Source organism: Lithobates pipiens, unplaced genomic scaffold (assembly GCF_037356315.1).
Source record: "Lithobates pipiens isolate NorthernLeopardFrog02 unplaced genomic scaffold, aLitPip1_a1.2 Scaffold_22, whole genome shotgun sequence".
NCBI classification, from domain to species: domain Eukaryota; kingdom Metazoa; phylum Chordata; class Amphibia; order Anura; family Ranidae; genus Lithobates; species Lithobates pipiens.
In genome coordinates, this window is record NW_027507784.1 from 318,224,592 (window position 1) to 318,243,681 (window position 19,090).

A 19,090-nucleotide genomic window follows, 5' to 3' on the forward strand; every position below is an offset into this window, starting at 1 on the left:
GGCATTGTCTCTCATAGATACACAATTCTTTCATCCAGAACCTATTCTCTTCTGGTTTGAAAGGACACACAGCATCCTTTATCCAACTTTCTGTGAGCCAAGGTTGTTATGGACAAGCTCCTGAGCTCACAGGATAATGTTGCATAGAGAAAGGACCCATTTAGAGCAAAGTATTTGAAAGCCCTCCATATCCTTTGTCATTGCTCTTTGCAAAAAACCTGGTGCTCATGGTTTGGGAGAGCATGTGCCCTCCTCCACTTGATGCAATGCTAGGACCTGAGCAGCCAATCTTCAGGGCCAAACATTATCATATGTGGAGAGGAGCATGTCAAAATTTGTTTGTTTTCATTTCATTCGTTGTTTTGCTTTTTTTCAGAAATTCAGAAATTCGGAAATTCGAAAATTTGAACATTCAGAAATCTGAAAATTCAGATTTTCAAATTTCTCAATTCTCGGATTTTCAAAAATTATAAAATCCGAAAAATCTAAAATCTGAAAAAAGAAAGAAAATCAGTAAAATTTGAAATAATAACAACTAACTATTAAATTATAGGTATTGCAATTTCCTTTCAAATTTGGCTGAAAATTATAATACCTATAATTTAATATTTATTATTAGTTAGTTATTATTTCAGATTTTCAGTTTTTTCGAATTTTCAGATTTTCATTCTTTTGAATTTTCAGATTTTCATTCTTATTCTTGGATTTTTAAATTTCCAAATTTTAGAATTTTTAAATTTATGAGATTTTAAATATTCAAATTTCCGTAATTAGGAATTTCCGAAATTTAGAATTTTTGGAAAATTAGAATTTCCCAAATTTAGAATTTTCGGAAATTTGAACATTCAGAAGTTTGCAGAATTAACAAATTTGTCAAAATTTGTTAAACAAATTTGTAACTAAATGAATTGCACATGTCTACAAGTCATCAACACCGTGTAAGCTGTGGCACCATGTAGCTTACACAAAGACTAGACAACAATGAGGTTGGGAACAAGTGGGTTTGTGCGTGCTCCTTCAAGAGACACTTATTTCAATGTCTCTTTAATGATTGTTATTTCTAGCCATATTTTCTCTCATTGACCTCATTGCTGGAAATAACAGGGTTAAGCCAAATTACAAGGGTAAATATTTTATTTTTGCTCTGCCCATCCTCTTCTGCCCCCAAGCACAGGCCCAGGAGAGGCTATTAATAAAGCCCTGATAACAGGGATAGTTGAAGTTTAGAAAAATGGCACAAAAAGTATCCAACTCACCCTGGAGCTCTCTTCTCCTGCTCTTCTTGTGCCATCAGCCTCTGGCCCTCTCGGAAGTACTTCTTGGCAAACTCCACCATGTTGTACGGACTGCCCTGTAGTACAATCTCAGAGGTAGATGGGTCAGTGTAATCATCCAAGCTTTCCGCGTATTCACTGGGAGTGGGCGAACCCTGCATAAGTAAATGAAGACCAATTTAAAAGTAAGTCATCTAGCACTGAACAAAATGTTTTAGGTGGGGTAGGTGGGGGTAGGACGATTTATTTATAAACAATTAAAGATTGGGAAAGAGCAGGTCCGAGTTAACCTGTGTTACTGGCAAGTCCCCCAACCAGGGTTGGAGGCTGCCATAATCTGACTCATGGAATGGCGCACAGTTTGAGGCTCTCTCCTGCTTTGAGAAATGGTGGCCTCCAGCATTGGTTGGGGCAGATCAATAAAGGCCCTCCTAAAATACAGGAGAAGACAAGCTCAATGTACACTTTAACTTACATCTGTTTTTCTGTCAAATTCATGAGCCACAGCCGTTGATGCAACAGCTACGGCCACCGCTGCCGATGCTGCCGCTCGGCTCTGCCTGTTCTGTGGCTCCCCCTTCCTGTCCGCTGGTAGATTTACAAAATCCGGAGCTGCAACCGGCTGCACGCACTCTCCTGGGAACGAACCTGACCGACCATGGAGGGCTCCAAACTTCCAGCCTAAGGAGGAAGAATAGGATTTTGGTATTATTGTATTATGTATATTGTCTGTCCATTCGCATTACACATTGCATCTGGTGACTCCCACCTCTGTTGCTAGGGCCTTTTGTTAAATCACGGTAAATAATGTTTAAAGTCTAATTCCCTCTTTCCAGAGTGGAATTGAGCTTTAAGGCATGCTAAAGTGACCTTAGTCCATATTATTGAAGGGTTAGAACATGCTGTCAGCTCTGTTTAGTGTGCCCTTTAGGCCTCTTGCACATGGTACTGATGTTTGAGCTTCTGCTTTTTTGGACTTCATTTAGAGTATTTGTTTTGCATGAATTTGCTCTTATTTGCACATATATGCTCACGATACCTTCCTAAAAAAAAATTATTCATATTTATGTTCCAATGCGCGTATTTGTGCACACCGGTGCAAAAAATATTGACTGGGAACACAGATTTTTTTTTGTACTGGGGAATACTCTGCGTTTGTTTATGCCCCTGTGTGCACAGGCACATTGTAAATAATGGGCTACAGTTTAGCTCAGTGAAAAAAAAAAGCTGCAGTGTGCAAGAGGTCTAAGTGCATTTATGACAAAAATGTTATTTTTCTTTTTAGTGTTGGATAGAGCGTGGAAGGGTTAGAACCCCTGTCATTATTTTATTGCTATATGTATTAGATCCACCTCCCCCAACATGTTTTGCCTGCAGCGGCTTCATCAGGAGAAGTGTTGCCAGATAATAAGTGGTATACAAACAACACATATGTAAATTCATATGTACAAATATTACCTTTATTTATGACGGTAATATTTGTAAATATGATTTTACATATCATTATCATATCAGCTTATTATTTAGCAACACTCCTCCTGGTGAAGCCGTTGTCGGCGAAACATGTTGAGGAAAGCAACAGTGTAGCCTTGATGAAGAAGAGAAACATTAAAACTTCTGCTGCATTTGTAAATTAAACTGTATATTTTTCATTGTGATTTTAAATGGATACTTAATAAAAATGTAAAAAATCTTACAGGATTTGTATCGTTTAGCAACGTAAAAATCCCACATATTTTAAAATTGTTCTAAGGCCCCATGTACACAGGAAGCTGTTAAACGTACGTTCAGAGGCAGTTGGATGCTTTTTTCAACTGCCCCTGAACTCATTCAATGTTATCCTATGTGACCGTGTACACACACTCATTTATTGCCGTTTTTAGGCAGTTGCGTTTAACAGCATTTCTTTGAAAGCAAAAAAATGGGTTAAGACACCGAAGATTTCCACGTTTCAGATGGCAAACGTGACTAAACGCAGCAACCCCCGTTTAGCCGCGTTTCATTTATAGGCGTTTTTCATTTTTGCCAATTTTTTTCTAAACGCTTCTAAACGCAAACGCAGCAAAACGCGGCTAAAAGCGGCATGTAAACGCAGCAAAACGGACGTTTTAAACGTTGGTTGCTATCTGTCAAGTTAAATTGTTCAGGACAGGTTGTAAAAATGGCCCGTGTACATGAAGCCTAAAAAAAAAGAAAAACACACAAGAGTTTTTAACTGTTCCCCATTCTATCCAAAATGAAAACTAAAATGTTTTAGCTTTATATTTACTTTAAGCACTAATTTAGCTTGATAAATCAGGGCCTTAATGTACTATAATAATAAAAAATATTCAAGCGTTTCCCCAATACCCATATAGCTTGAAAGAGGTGTCACAAACAAAACCCAGGAATCAGGAGCACGTCTAATGGAAACAGCACACAAGGAGCAAGCAGACTTATCAATGGTGCCAATAGACATCAAAGTTTTGAAAGGACAAGACAAAGAAACATGCGGAGAGCAGAGACATGCCACAAAAAACCCACCAAAATCTTGAATGCCGCGTTTCAACTCCTCCAGATATACAACTTTCTTCCTTACCACACAGCCATAGTTTTGGCCTGATGAAGAATCCCATTGGGCAGCGTGAAAATTCACAGAACAAGTTAGAGTGATGGGAAGAGTGCCTGTCCCATTGACATCAAATTAATACAGTGCCAGTTTAGTACCACTTTGGGCCTATAAAAAAATGATATGTACTACTGTTGGGTACTCATGATTAAGCCTCCCATTGTTATCCATGGCCGTGCTTTAGATACCTACTACCTACAACAGTTGGCACTGACCTTTTTGTAGTCCATCTAGAGGCTGCAAACGGATGATATCTCCTTTATGGAAACTCAAGAAATTCTTGTCTTCCGTCACATAATTCTGCACAGCGACCACATAATTGGAATCCTGGAAATGCAAAACAAAAAGTAAATTAAGTATAATAAAAATATCAGTAGTACAATAGAATTATATCACTGACCCTGGCACTCAATGTGAAAAAACAAAACGAATATCTCTAAAAAAGCAGCTGTTATTGATCATATGTCAAATCTTTAAATGTATGTAGAAACACAAATCCAACCGTAGCTATAAAAAGTATTGCCACATTAAAAGCGCTAATAATTAGCTAATTAATTAAGAAACCTGTGCAGAAAAGTTCATAAACGCTGCAGAAGCTTATATAATTAAGAAAGACATATAGTTCATAGAGTCCCCCAAAACGCAGTTCAGAAAGTGCGAGAAGTGCTCCAAGAACCCACAGGCTTTAGAGGAAATCCTTTCAGCGAATCCACACAACACCAAGCAGGCAGAAGAAACCTCGTGCTCTGTGTGACCCCCTTTGGTTGTGCACTTATCCCCCTCAAGGGTTAATTATCAGGCGCTTCACAAATCACCCACTGTATTACTCAATAGGATGCCAAAGAATGAATGCAGATACGCGCCCATCAGAATATTCCTCAGCTGAAGAATCACTCTCACTAGGATCTCATTTATAATTCAAATGGTCATGCGAAAAACACAAACACAAAAGGATCCATAGTGTAACTTGTTTAACTGTTAAATTGCACTCCACACACAATAAAATCTGCTTACAACGTAAACAATTGACTCTTGCATCAAACACCATTCATATGTGTCCAGCTACGATCGGTTAAATCTCACCGATACATCGCTGAAGATCATTAACAGACAGTGGCGGCGAGTCCCGGGATAACCTAAAATAGCATGTGGACACAGGAAAGCTGCATAGTCACGCCCATACGCGTTTCGCCATCACGTCTTCATCAGCGTGTGTGGCTATGCAGATCAGCATGTCCGTTATATAGAGATACTTTTCTGCACAGGTTTCTTAATTAATTAATTAGCTAATTATTAGCGCTGTTAATGTGGCAATACTTTTTATAACTATGGTTGAATTTGGATTTCTACATACATTTAAAAAAAAAAGTAAATTAAGACCCCTTTCACACTGGGGCGTTTTTCAGGCGCTTTAGCGTTAAAAAAAGCGCTTGTAAAGCGCTTGAAAGAAGCCTCATCTGCAATCCCAATGTGAAAGCCCAAGTGCTTTAAGAGCCCTTTCACAATGTCAGCGCCCGACAAATGCTTGTAAAGTGCTGCTTAAACCAGAAGCGCTTTACCAGCGTTTTTTGAGCGTTATTGGGGCGCTTTTAACCCCTGCTAGTGGCCAAATAAAGGGTTAAAAGTGCCCACAAAGCGCTGCTGCCAAAAGCGTTTTTCAGGCGCTTCCCATTGATTTCAATGGGAAGGATCGCTTTAGGAGTGGTGTATTCACTGCTCCAAAAGCGCTGCAAAGAAGCTGCTTGCAGGACTTTTTTTGATGCCCTGCCAGCGCTTTCACATTGGGATTGCAGTTGCAGCTTCTTTCAGGAGCTTTACAGGAGCTTTTTTTAAAGCTAAAGCACCTGAAAAACGCCCCAGTGTGAAAGGGATCTCAGTGTGAAAGCACTCGGGCTTTTACATTGGGATTGCAGTTGCAGCTTCTTTCAAGCGCTTTACAGGCGCTTTTTTAACGCTAAAGCGCCTGAAAAACGCCCCAGTGTGAAAGGGGTCTAAATTAACTTTTGCTGTACAGTCAATACAAAAAAAATAAAAAAAATAAAACTCTGTGGCTTAAATATACTGTATATACCTGTCCCATTATAACTTACCTTTTTCAGCTCCATGAGAAAGCTGTCTATCATACTTTTCACCTGGCTGGACCTTGAGGAGAAGAGAATAAGCTTCTCATTGGTCAGGTTGAACTCCAGCATGTTCTTAGACAGCACCGTGACAAACATGATGTCCGTATAGCTACAAGGGCACAAAAACAGAGGGCTTTTATTTAAAAGCAACGCCAACAAAAATATAGTCCATTAAGGCTGGATTCATACCTATGCATTTTTAGTGCTTTTTGCATTTCGCAGATTTGCACTGCAGTCCATTTATCATGGTTTACTATGGAACACGTTCTGTAGTGCAAATCTGCAAAATGCACTAAAAATGCATAGGTGTAAATCCAGCCTAAAAGATAAACTTTAAAACTGCTTTTGCTGCAATACTCACCTTTAATCCAGAGCAGTCCCCTGCAGTACTTCTTTTCTGCCTCAGTTTTCCAGTTTTAATTTTGGCCACCATCACTCAACCTACTTCCACTGAGCCCAGGTTGTCATGTATTTGCCCCCAGTCTGTGACTGAATAGTTCAAGCTGAACTCCAATGAGAAGAAAAATGTCCTTTGCAATGGGGCTCTCCCCCTGCACTGCAAGGGTAAATGTTTGTCTTTAGCTAGGGAACCCGTAACAAGTATTTTTACATACCCCATCCCTAGCTCCTGTGGCAGCTGGCTCTTAAATCTTCTCCCTGATGCTGCAGCTTGTAGGCAATCCCTCAGCGATCTCGTGTACAATGCAGGGTTACTTGATAACGTCGCAGTGCCTGCGACTGCTGGAGCATCATAGTGAAGAAGTGTGGGACTAAGCCTTAAAGCATTGAAGGAGCCTGCAGGGGTGGGGAATCAGGTAAGCAAATCGTTTTTTTGCACTAGATGTCCTGAGTCTGATGGCCAGCATCATTCAACCCACTTTCTCTGAGCCCAGGTCTTCCTGGGCCCACCCCAGCCTATGATTGGACAGTGAAAAGGGAGAAGCAATACAATCCTGAGCTCATCTGTCTGTCTCCCTGTTTTCTCCTCCTATTAGCAGCACATGAATTAATTGGCTCCTTGTACTGCTATGCTGTACAAGGACTGCAAAAGGCTAATACCAAGACAAATTTTCATATTTACTTTGCTTGAATTTTTTAAAAATATACATATTAGGCTGGCCATACATTTCACAATTTTCTTGTTCAATTTTCATTTAGATTTACCAAAAACCAAACCTAAACATTTCCAATTTGTATGTAATCAGACAGGCCCTTGCACTACATAGTTGAAGATACCAGTAAATCTAAAAGAAATTGAATACCGTATATACTTGAGTATAGGCCGACCCAAATATAAGCCGAGGCACCTAATTTTACCATGAACAAATGGGAAAACTTATGGACTCTAGTATAAGCCTAGGGTGGGAAATGCAGCAGCTACTGGGTAAACAATGCCCATCTGCAGCCTCACTGTGCCCATTTGCAGCCTCACTGTGCCCACCTGTATCATCAGTGCCCATCTGCAGCCTCACTGTACCTATCTGCAGCATCACTGTGCCCATATGCACCCTCACTGTGCCCATCTGCAGCCTCACCGTGCCCATCTGCATGATAGACGGAACACTGATACACTGAGGCTGCAGATGGGCACAGTGAGGCTGCACCCTCACTCGAGTATAAGCGAAAGGGGGATTTTTCAGCCTAAAAAATGTGTGGAAAAACTTGGCTTATACTCGAGTACATACGGTAAGTATTATTAGTTGAAGAACATTGTATAATGTATGCCCAGCCTAATTATGTGTTTATGAATACAGAGCTGTATTACCTGTGCCTAGAACTCAGCTTTAAGGAGAAAATAAATTTTATTTGCAGGGTTTAGGAAATCTGGACCAACCATTTCCCTGTCTTTTCATGCACCTTAAACTTTATATACAGAATAAGTTCTCCATTCTAATATACTGTAGATGAACCTTTTTCAACCAGGGTGCCTTGAGGTTTCTTCAAGGGTGCCTTGGCAAAAAGCCTAAAAATGTATCAAAAATTGTATACAAGACAGCAGGTGGATCAAGCCTGCCTTTAGTTACACAAAGCCATGGGTTTTCATTATGTCCCAGTATGACTTTCTAGATACTGGCATCCTAACAACCAATGATGTCATCAGTTGATAGGGAGGATGCCTGCTGCCTCCACAGCATCCTTGTTTGATCCTCCCCTTCCCCTCTCCCACAGTGCTGGGGTCACATTAGCAGACTGATGGAGAGAAATTGAGAGAGAAGAGAAACATTGGCATACTAGTCAGTACCAGTGAGCAAAAGTGTATTTGCTTTAGAAGTATGAATCACCTCTAACATTGGGTGTCCTACGTGTGAATGTTACTGCATTATGTAAAATTCTTTGAATATTTTTTGACATTTTAGAATGGGGATCCTCTAGACCAGTGATGGCAAACCTTGGCACCCCAGATGTTTTGGAACTACATTTCCCATAATACTTCTGCACTCTACGTTGTGGTTGAGCATCATGGGAAGTGTAGTTTCATAACATCTGGGGTGCCAAGGTTCACCATCACTGCTCTAGACTGTCCATCATTTAAAGGGTGCCTTAAATGAAAAAAAGGTTAAGAAACACTGCTGTCGATCATATAGTTCCAGTAAGGCAAGGATTTAAATATTTAGTTATTTAAATGATTATAACTGTGTAAGCTCGTCTGTCAACAGATTACATTTGCCATGATCTTTAGCTTTATTTATTTTGTGCCCTGAATCAGGTCAAGGGTCAGAAGGAAGAGGTCACCTAAAATCTGACAGCTACTCCACCAATCAACTGGTCGACTTCATGGTGAAACTCACGTTGTCTTCCCAATTATGAATATGCATTAGTAGAGCCCTGTAGCTGTAGATATTAAAAAAATAATAATAATAATGTTAATTGTGAATAGTTCTCTTTATATGTAGTGGAGGGAGAGGGGGGCATCAGCCAAATTTTAAGATGTTTCATGCTCTGTGCTGAAAACTGGCTGCTGTACAATAAGAAGGTAAAAAAGTAAAAGTAAAGCGATCGCATTGAGTGCTTTTCATTTTAAAACACTGAATTTCTTTTATAAGGACGGTTGGCATTACCAGGTCAGACGGATACATTTCAGCCCTTTCGCTAACCTGTAGCTCCGGAGGACTCTCAGTTGCTCGGGTGTATTGCCACCACTCTTCAGCATCTTCAGGAGCTTTATCCCAGTATGAGAAACACCAAGAATCTGCACACCAGTGCCAACACTACCCTGTATGGGAAAGGCAAATAGACACTGAGACTCATCCCAGCTTAATTAACATCACAGGGGAAACAGCACGGTAAATCTAATATTTGATTGGTTACTGTGGATTACTGTATGCAGTACGGTCTTACAAAAATCTGGCCAATTGCTGGGCCTGAACATTATCATGTGTGGGAGGGGCTTATCAGCTCTGCGTAAGCTCTGACACCATAAGACACAAAGCTTACGTAGGGTTTGACTCCTGGCCCTGTGGTGGATGGCCGGGAAGGCAAGTATAACTGGGCCAGGAGGTGGGGGGGGAGACAAGAGAACCTGTCACTTTGCCCATTCAGGTCTCTAAGGATGACCACATAATATCATCCACCTTCCTTTATCAATCCCATCTGAAAGACCATGTACTGCTGCTTCCTAATGTAGCGGATGACATTTTGGACAAAGTGTCATTCGATTGTAAATTTAGTTTTTTGCCTCAGAACGGTAATGGGGTTCTGAGGGTTAATTATGTAGGTTAACTTTGACATCAGTTTGGCTGGGCTGTGTTAGAGTTCTGCCTGGTCATGTGTACAGTGAGGTGCACATGACAGGCCAGAACCAGGCCTGGTTGGACGTTTTGGGTATCAGCTTCCCTGGAGCCAATCAGTGGGTGTGCCAGGCCCCACTGAGGAGTCTGGAGAGGGGTACTTAAGATGTTGAGGTCACATGTTATGGGTTGTTGGTTCGTGAGGCCTTAGCGGTCTGTTCTTGATTTCTGGACCAAAGTAGCCCCGCGAGGGGTCCCGTCACGGGAGCGTTCGACGCTCCGCAACATGCTTTGTTGGTTAGCCCCACTAGACCCGCCTGGTCTGGGGTAGGGATCCGTCTGTTCAAGAGTCTCGGAACCGGCTGGTCCGAGGCGCAGTAACTGAGGGAGGATTCAAAGTGTACCGGGTGTGCTCTCGGCTTGGAGGGGCACCGCAGCTCATGAAGGTGACCGGGGGAGGACTCTTTGGAGGAAGGCCAACAAGCTGGCATCCTGAGAAGTGCATGGTTACTGAGTTGGGAAGGACATTGACGAATCCAAGCTTTTTCCAGTACTACCAAGGAGACAGAGAACGTTCCAGGTACTGAGGAAAAGGTTCCTGTTCACTTTCAGTTACAACTTGTTCAAGGTGGGAGATTTTACAAGTTCTGAATCAAAGTGCTGACCGCCACAATCTCTGGCTAGAGATTTGTTAAGCCTTGAAGCTCCCAGCTGCGAGTGGCTACTCTCTGGGTGGTACTAGAGACTTTGTTATGTCTGTAATTCAAGGTGCCCGAGTTCTTCACCCTTGCCCTCTCTGTTCCTATACGAGACTGTGTTGTTGGATGTTACCCCTGCAAATAAAAACCTTTCAAAAGGACTTTATTGGTGTCAGAGTCCAAAGTTGTTGGGTATCAACCCTGGGAACCCCTAGACGTGGAAGAACAAGCCAAGCGGAGGTAACCGGCAAGCTCAAAAATTCAAGGCCGCTCTGCAAAGGGTTATGGCCACTACACTAACTTTCCCCAGGGGCTATAACTGAATATACATCCTGTTCTCTTACCGCTGCTGGGAAGAGTCTTGAGAAATACACTTCCCATTCCTCGCGGGCAGCCGCCACTACCTTCTTTTTCACAGCATCATCAGCGATAGCATTAATGGAGTCCAGCCTATATTCAGCTGCAATCGAAAATCAAACTCTTGTTATACCAGTGATAAGACCAGTAATAAAACTTGGAATGAAAAGTAATCGGAACTTGTACCATTTCTAAAAAATAACACATGTATATGCAGATGGCTCAAGTCTCCAAGAAGACTAAATGTATCAGTTATATATACACAAATTATGGAATATGGTAGCGCTAGAAGGGTTTCCACTCTCCTATGTGTGTCATTTACCAATCCTTAAAGCGGAACTAAAACTCTATCTGAGTACCAAAAACGAAAAATGCTATTTAATTCATATTTTATATTCAAGTCAAACCCACCCATCCTTCCATGTCTCCACTCTTTATTTTGTTGAAAAATCATTTTGAAAAACACCCCCCTAGCATGTCTAGCCTCAGCTATATTGAGTACGGGCAGATGATTCGTATATAGCACACACATGCCAAACACAAGGCATGCAGGCCAAATCTGGCTCAGCAGGCCATTTCATGTGGCCCTCTCCTATAACTGCGCCACCCCCTTGTCTGTGCCCTCACCTTGTCTCAGCAGTTGGCAGCAGAGAGGAGGACAGAACTCCACCTACAGATCCTGCGCTTTTCCATGGGGGGTACACTTTGATGTAAGGAAGGGTGGGGGACTCTTGACTTCTGATGTATAGAGGGTGGGTGCTCTGGACATCTGCTTATAATTATTATGAGAATAATACAATTCTATGCCAGTTGGAAAGGAGGGTTGCACACCGCTGGTATTATCTACAGGAAACATTACTGGAGACTACTCAGACCAGGAACAGTCTCCAATAAAGTTTCTTGAGCGTAAGTGGGCTCCATGCTGGTCTGCACCTGCCCTTCGCGGCTTAAGTCTTCAGTTATTACTAAAACTAGTAATTAAATGCAGAGGCATTCATTTAATATGATAAAGAGTAGATATATTTATATACTCTTAAAGGTACAACCGGCCCTTTGAGAGCAACCATAATGCTGATGCAGAACACAATGAAATGGAGTTTGACACCTTTGATATAGCATTTCATTCCTGGAATACATCTGCCCTTAGCTCAGGCATGCAGGCAGGAAGTTTGAGTAAAACAAGTAAATATCCTATACCTTCCTATCCATTTACTATGCTAGCAGCATAGGGATTAAAAATAGTTCATGTTGATTGAGAAAGTTTAGTTCTGATTTAAATCCTGAATATATCTAATAAAGTAAACATAGAAAACTTTATTGAGGCCCACATAGACATGTGCCTCCATCCCAATTAATTTGCAAAAAAGGAGAGGGTTTGGGACTTTAAATGAGGCGTGTACACTGTCGGGGTCAATGCAGTGAACACAATCTTGGTATGAATACATAAACAAGATAGTTGCACATAAATGCAAACTTTATTGAATTGTCTGTCAATATTTATAACCACGTTGTAACATGATATAACAATTGCTCAATAAAATTCCACAGAAATAATGCAGCAAAAATACACAATAAAATCTAGACATACATTATGTACATGATAAAACACTAGAGGGATTGTCGCACAATATGCTCTACGCGTTTCGCGAAAACATGACTTCCTCAGGAGCAGGTGCTATCCAACTATCTATAAAGAAGGCGTATGTAAGCATCAGTGTCGCTATATCTCAATGGTATTGAAATTATTGGCCCAAAAATGAGGAATATTTTAGAAATGAAGTGTGTAGTGGCTCCCATGGTCAATGCCAGGTACCGACTACCAAGGCTAGGCCCATGGGTCTAGCCTTGGTAGTCGGTACCTGGCACTGACCATTGGAGCCGTTCTTGTGAGTCTCTGCACTACTTTGGTCTGACTTTGATGTGAGGTCCATAGACCCAGGCATTGCTACAAGTCGCATCAAAGTCGCAGCAAAAAATGGCAGGAAAATCACGCGACTTTCAGGCCGCAGAAGTGTGAAAGGGGCCCTAAAGCTAGAAGATAAGCTTGGCAGCCAGAAAAATAGTATTTTCAGAAGGAGATTAAGAATAGCAGTCATTTTCGAATCCATCTGCCCAACGTCCAGACGGTCAGTGTTAGTTTTTTGTTGTACTCACTTTGTGCCCACACCTGATTGGACTGTTGTATGATTACAACAAAATGGTTTGGTTTGTATGCCGTTTGTGACAATAAGTAACTTAGACAAAATATCCATTATTACAGTTACTCTTACCCAGCAGAGATCTCATTTTCTGTCTCTCCTCCTTGGTGATTCTGACGCAGCTCTCAGACAGGGTGTCATTGACCACCTGTAACATTAAAGGGGAACAACAGTAAGTGACCCCTTCATGGTATTCTGAGGGCACTTCCACTCATAGGCACCGTAGCATGTGTACAGCCCTGCTGTAGTGTTAGAATTTAGGTGAGCAGCTGGGGAGAGGTAAAACCACGGCTCAACCACCTGTTTTACTGCTCCCTTTCCAGTCGTGAGATAGAGCTCATAGGGTAATGCTTACCACACATCAGCTTTGCCTACATGAAAAAGCTATTTCTACTGTGATCATTGCTAAACACAGCATTCTCACCAGCTAGATGCTTAGCAAATGCATGCAAGGAATGACATGGTGTATACATAGCCTAAATGTGGGCCAAGGGCTAGTAATAAGTACTGGTGAGTAGAAAAGTGTCTCACCTGTCTAAAGACCAGATCCAGGATGAGAGGATTGTTGAAGCTGTCTCTGGGATAGAACACCTGCAGAATAATACAATACATAAGACAGTAGGCCTTGTATACAATATGTCTGAAGGAAAGAACAGTTCTTGCAGTCTGCAGTTAGAGTGCCCCTTTATCATTCACTAAAGGGTCACGAATAAGAGCTCAGACTGGGGAACTGGAGAAACAACACAAGTCAGCTGTGCTACTTTGCAATGAGCGTGCTGGCAGAGAGCATACCTCCCAACATTTTGAGATGGGAATGAGGGACACCTACTAGCAAATGTATGTCGGCATGAGACACGCCCCCTGCCACACCCCTTTAAAGGAGAATTAACCCCTTTTTTAAGTCCTTTTTTTTTACCATTACTATTCCTTTATATTGGCTTTTAAAACAAATGTAGCAATTTAGAAATTGGATGAAAGGTTTAGCGCTGGGAAACATTTTTTGAAAGATAAAAAGTGCATTTTATATACATCTACATAAATCGGACCAAAATGAGGGACAAATGAGGAGGAATGAGGGACAGAGGGACATTGCTCCTAATCAGGGACAGTCCCTCGAAATAAGGGACAGTTGAGAGGTATGCAGAAGGAGAGAGCAGAGTGACAGGGAGATGAGCTCATCAGTCCACTGCTTCTTCTTTCAATACTCTTTAACCCAGGTGGGGGAGAGACATAGCCTGTAAGTGTTACTAAACAGCAGATATTGTTCCCTGATAGACAGGGCTGGATTGTGTGGCAGGGCTGTGTAAATCTCAGGAATGGGTGGACAGAACTACAAAACACCTCCCATATATGTATTTCTTCTTCCATTTGCTCTCCAATAGAGTAATAGAAAAGAATCCCTGTGAAATGTCCAAGTTGCCCTAGCTGGAGCTTACACCTGCCCCTCATATAGGGTTGCCACCTCATCCCTTTAAACCTGAACTCATATTAATTACACAGGTTATCTGGCTGATTAAGGTGGTAATTAAATTCACTCAGTGCCTTAGGTGCAATAAATTAGCCTCAGAAACAGTGCCCCCCCCCCCCCCTCCAGGCAGTCAAAAAAAAAAAGTTTAATACTGGCTCTTTAAAAAAAAATACAAAAAAAGTCCTAGTACTTGTGTTGTCCAGAGTTCTACAATAATGTCCATAAAAATGACCATTATATGTGCGATGCACCTAGAAATGCAATGTTGTAGTGCTACACTTAGGCATTCATTTGGTGTGTATATATATATATATATATATATGCGGAGTGTAATCTATGAAAGTTTGTGTACAATGAAAACTGCTGTGATATATCCAATGTTCAATAAAAACCTTTTTGATTAAAAAAAAATATGTGTTTGGGTTTAAAGGGATGAGGTGGCAACCCTACCCTCATACCAGGAAGTACTCAGTATCTCCCATCACCTCTTTCCGGATGTAGATCCTCCAGGGCACATTGCTGTAGGTGTAATACTCCTCGCTGTACTGCCGGTGAAGCTGAGTCTGGATGTTCTCCTGATCTTCTGACAATTCCCGTGAGACTGACACTAGAACAGCAAATACAACAGCATCAATGACTGGATCGTTCACACCAGATTACATGTGTTGTTGGCATAGACATGGGTTTTAGTCATGCTATGTTTTTGAAAGACTCCTTTTGATTTGTCAGCACAACAAAAATGTGGCGTCAGGACAATGCAATGCACTGTTGTGAACAGGGGTGGTGCAAGGATTTTTGTCAACTTAGGCGAAACCTCATCTTGGTGCACCCCCCTGGCTCCACTTCTGACCCCCCCTTTGCCCTGCCCATTTATACCCCACCTTTTCGAAGAAGCGGCCATCAAATGCAGCCTCACCAGTGCCCATCAAAGGCAGCCTCACTAATGCCCATCAAATGCAGCCTCACCAGCGCCCATCAAAGGCAGCCTCATCAGCGCCCATCAAATGCAGCCTCACCAGCTCCCATCAAATGCAGCCTCACCAGCTCCATCAAATTCAGCCTCACCAGCGCCCATCAAAGGCAGCCTCACCAGCGCCCATCAAAGGCAGCCTCACCAGCGCCCATCAAAGGCAGCCTCACCAGCGCCCATCAAATGCAGCCTCACCAGCACCCATCAATGAATATTTGCTTGCTTCCATTCATTTGGGAGTCGGGGCACAGACACAGTCCTCCGATGCGTGTGCCTCTGACACTATGTGCGAACAGAGCAGCGGCTGCCTGCTGATGCCGAGATTTTGTTTCTTGCTACAGAGAGAAGAGAGTAGGAACACCAGTGGCCAGAAGCCCTAGGCAGCAGTGTGCCCTAGGCAGCTGCCTAGTTTGCCTAGTGGTAGCATCGGTCCTGGGTGTGAACAGGTTTTATCAAAAACAATTTATTCCCTCATGTTCATGCATTGTTGTAGGACAAGAAAACACAATGGCTGGTTTACTAAAGGAGTTGTGAATAATTACTCAATACGTACTTCATTTAATCAAGTGAAAAACAAATTCCTGTTTCTTTCTTTCATCTGCATACAATTGGGTAATAATAGTGAGAACAGTTACAATTTATTTGAAGATTCTCAACACTTTAGTCAGTCAACACCACTACATCTGGTATTCTGGTTCAAAGATCCAAGCATGGAGTCTTCTTTCTTGACTGATCATCTTCACAGTGGTATGTTTATTAAAGAGACATGCTCTAAAGCCCAACTGAACCTTTCCTGAAAGGCTCCATGGCAGCATACGTGTGGGTAGCCCCGCCTCCACGATTACCCAATAGGACCCAACTCCCATAAATCTTTGCTCCTGGCCACTATCAGTGTTCCTTTTTTGTCCTCCCCAGTAGGACCAGATGGTTTCTTTCCTGGAAATAAAACTTCACGACGATCGATTGGCTGATTGACTGAGAAATTTTCCTCCGATAGGCCCTGACTGTTAAGCAGGGTATGGAGAGTATTTGCAGAGTAGCGCTGAAGAAAGGATTTCCTACCTGAGTGCGCACGGTCTGTGTCCCGTTGCTATGGGTGACCATTATCTGCTGGAGGTATGGCGTGTGTGTTCCAGTCCGTTCGGCCAGGTGATCGTTGGTGGAGTGGTGAGCCTTTTATCTATCCATGGCAGCATTGTATTTGTGTGTATTTCTTTTGTTTGTCTTGCGGTCTCCTCCATGCCATTTGCGTTCGCTTCCGCGTTCCAGCAAACCTCTCTCCTACTTCCGGGTTATGCAGGCGTTCTGCGCATGTGCGAACCCGGTATGAGACCGAGGCTTGGTTCCCGCGCATGCGCGCGAGCGCCTCGCGTCTGACGTCGGCGATGACGTCACGGGCGCCAAATTTAAAAGGCTTTGGAAGCTGTCAGAACCCTGGGAATGTTTGCAGTGGTCGCAGCGACTTCCCGGGGCTGTCAGCGCGGCGGTTTAAGGTAAGAGCATGTCCCTTAGGCTGGGGAAATGCTTTTAAAAAAAAAAAAAATGTGTGTTTTATTTTTCTCTTTGGTTGCAGTGTTTCTTAAACTGTGGGTTTATTGTGAATATGGACGCCTTACTGCCTCCTAGTGGCCAGCCCGCTCATGTTAGGTAGGTCTTTAGTATTTATGCTTTTTATATATTGGAGAGAGTGTTTGGCATAGGTAGGATTGACTGTTTATCCTTTTCTCTCTCTGTCTGTTTTACCCTTACAGCCCTTCTGGGTCTGATCCACAACCTATCACTTCTAGACGCAGTGGATCATCAAGATCACACCGCCATAAATCCTCCTCAAGATCTAGCCAGCATAGGTCAAGATCTGAACAGCATAATAAGAATTATTCTCACCCCCCTGCTGCTCACTCCAGCAAGCGTACGGAAAAATCATGCTGGGGGTGCAGGATGCCTGTTCCTTCGGACGTATCCTTATGCGATCATTGCTTCTCCAAAGCTGCAGATGAAAGGGATGATGCAGACCAGCGTTTGGAGTCAATAGTAAGACGGGTTGTGAAGGAGTCTCTGCAGGAGAGGGATGCTCTACAGCTGTGTGAATCCCCGTCAGAATTATTGGCTCCTCCACCTGGAGAGAACCCATTGCAGGAGACATGGGAATCCTCTCAGCCAAGCCGCCTATCTGCTCCCATCTCAGATAGTGAATCTGACTGTGAGGATCCTGGTTTAGGTTTTGACTATGGACTGGTGCCTTCATTGGTCAAAGCAGTGAGAGAGGCTCTGAAGTGGGAAGACCCTATTACTTCCCCACCAAAGCAGAGAAAGTTCTTTAAACAGCTCAATAAGGAGCGACAATTTTTTCCCTTCCTTTCAGAGTTGGGTGACATTATTACCGAGGAATGGAGCAAGGTGGATAAAAAGGGTTCTATGCAGTCAAAAATCCTGAAATTATATCCCTTTAAAGAAGAGGATGTGAAGCACCTGGAGTCAGCACCACTGGTGGATGCAGCACTCATGCGTTTGGTGAGATATGTAACCCTACCCTTAGAGGATACGGTATCCTTTAAAGATCCTTTGGAAAGGCGGATCGATTCAGACCTTAAGAGGATATATCTGACTTCTGGAATGGCTTGCAAACCAGTGCTTGCAATGGCAGCGGTATCCAAGGCCATAGAATCATGGGCTGACTCTGTAGAGGAATTCCTGAGGGGTATTTCTATTGAGTCAGCAAAAGACTCCCCTATTCAAGAAATCAGGATGGCGTCTGCCTTTTTGGGGGAGGCATCTATTGATGTTATCCGCCTGATATCTCGGGATATGTTAGCAGCAGTCTCAGCTCGCCGTGCGTTATGGCTCCGTCCATGGCTGGCGGATCCAGCATCCAAACAGGCCTGGTGCCGTATTCCCTTTGAGGGGTCATCTTTGTTTGGTAACAAGCTGGATACTGCCATATCCCGGGCTACAGGTGGGAAATCTGGGTTTCTTCCCCAGGACAGACGTCTTCAAAATCAAAGGCGTCCATTTCCTAGAAGACAAGGCCCTGATCGTGCCAGGGAGGCGCGGAGCTATAGACCTGGTCGAGAATTCTCAAGGTCATGGAGATCCAGGCAATCTTCTTTCAAAAATACCTCAAAAGGGGGTTCGTCCGGCAAGCAGGATTCCGCGAAATCCTTTTGAAATTGGGCCCGCTCAAACTTGTCAGGTGGGGGCTCGTCTTCTCCACTTCAGGCATGTTTGGGCGGCCTCAATTCGGGATTTTTGGACTGTAAAAACAATTTCCTCAGGTCACAAGTGGGGTTTTATCAGCACCCCAAAGCTAAGATTTATTCCCACAAATCTTCCAGAATCAAAAGAGAAGAAACAAGTCCTATTGACCTACGTGAACTCTTTACTGGATCAAGGCGCAGCCGTTCCCGTTCCAGAAGAAGAACGTGGAGAGGGCATGTATTCCCCTTTGTTTCTGGTTCAAAAGAAAAACGGCACATGGAGGCCGGTAATAGATTTGACCCATCTCAATTCCTTCACTCGCAAAGAGAAGTTCAAGATGGAATCTCTGCTTACCATCCAGCAGTCCGTGTATCTGGGGGACTGGATGATATCAGTCGATTTGAAGGACGCTTACTTCCATGTTCCCGTGGCAAAGGAGTTTCAACAATACCTACGCTTTGCAGTAGGCAA

General features: G+C 42.9%; 1 protein-coding gene across 1 annotated transcript in view; it reads right to left on the minus strand.

Moving 5' to 3' along the window:
- The window catches only part of MYO15A (myosin XVA), a 167,372-nt gene that overhangs the window by 44,674 nt on the left and 103,608 nt on the right, over nt 1–19,090 (minus strand). The window contains exons 39-48 of the mRNA XM_077450192.1: nt 14,940–15,061; nt 13,518–13,577; nt 13,059–13,134; nt 10,776–10,891; nt 9,101–9,219; nt 5,973–6,114; nt 4,098–4,209; nt 3,798–3,872; nt 1,750–1,955; nt 1,257–1,429 (exon numbers count right to left, since the gene is read on the minus strand). Of these exons, the coding sequence (XP_077306318.1) occupies nt 1,257–1,429; nt 1,750–1,955; nt 3,798–3,872; nt 4,098–4,209; nt 5,973–6,114; nt 9,101–9,219; nt 10,776–10,891; nt 13,059–13,134; nt 13,518–13,577; nt 14,940–15,061 (1,201 nt within the window). The remainder of the gene's footprint in view (nt 1–1,256; nt 1,430–1,749; nt 1,956–3,797; nt 3,873–4,097; nt 4,210–5,972; nt 6,115–9,100; nt 9,220–10,775; nt 10,892–13,058; nt 13,135–13,517; nt 13,578–14,939; nt 15,062–19,090) is intronic.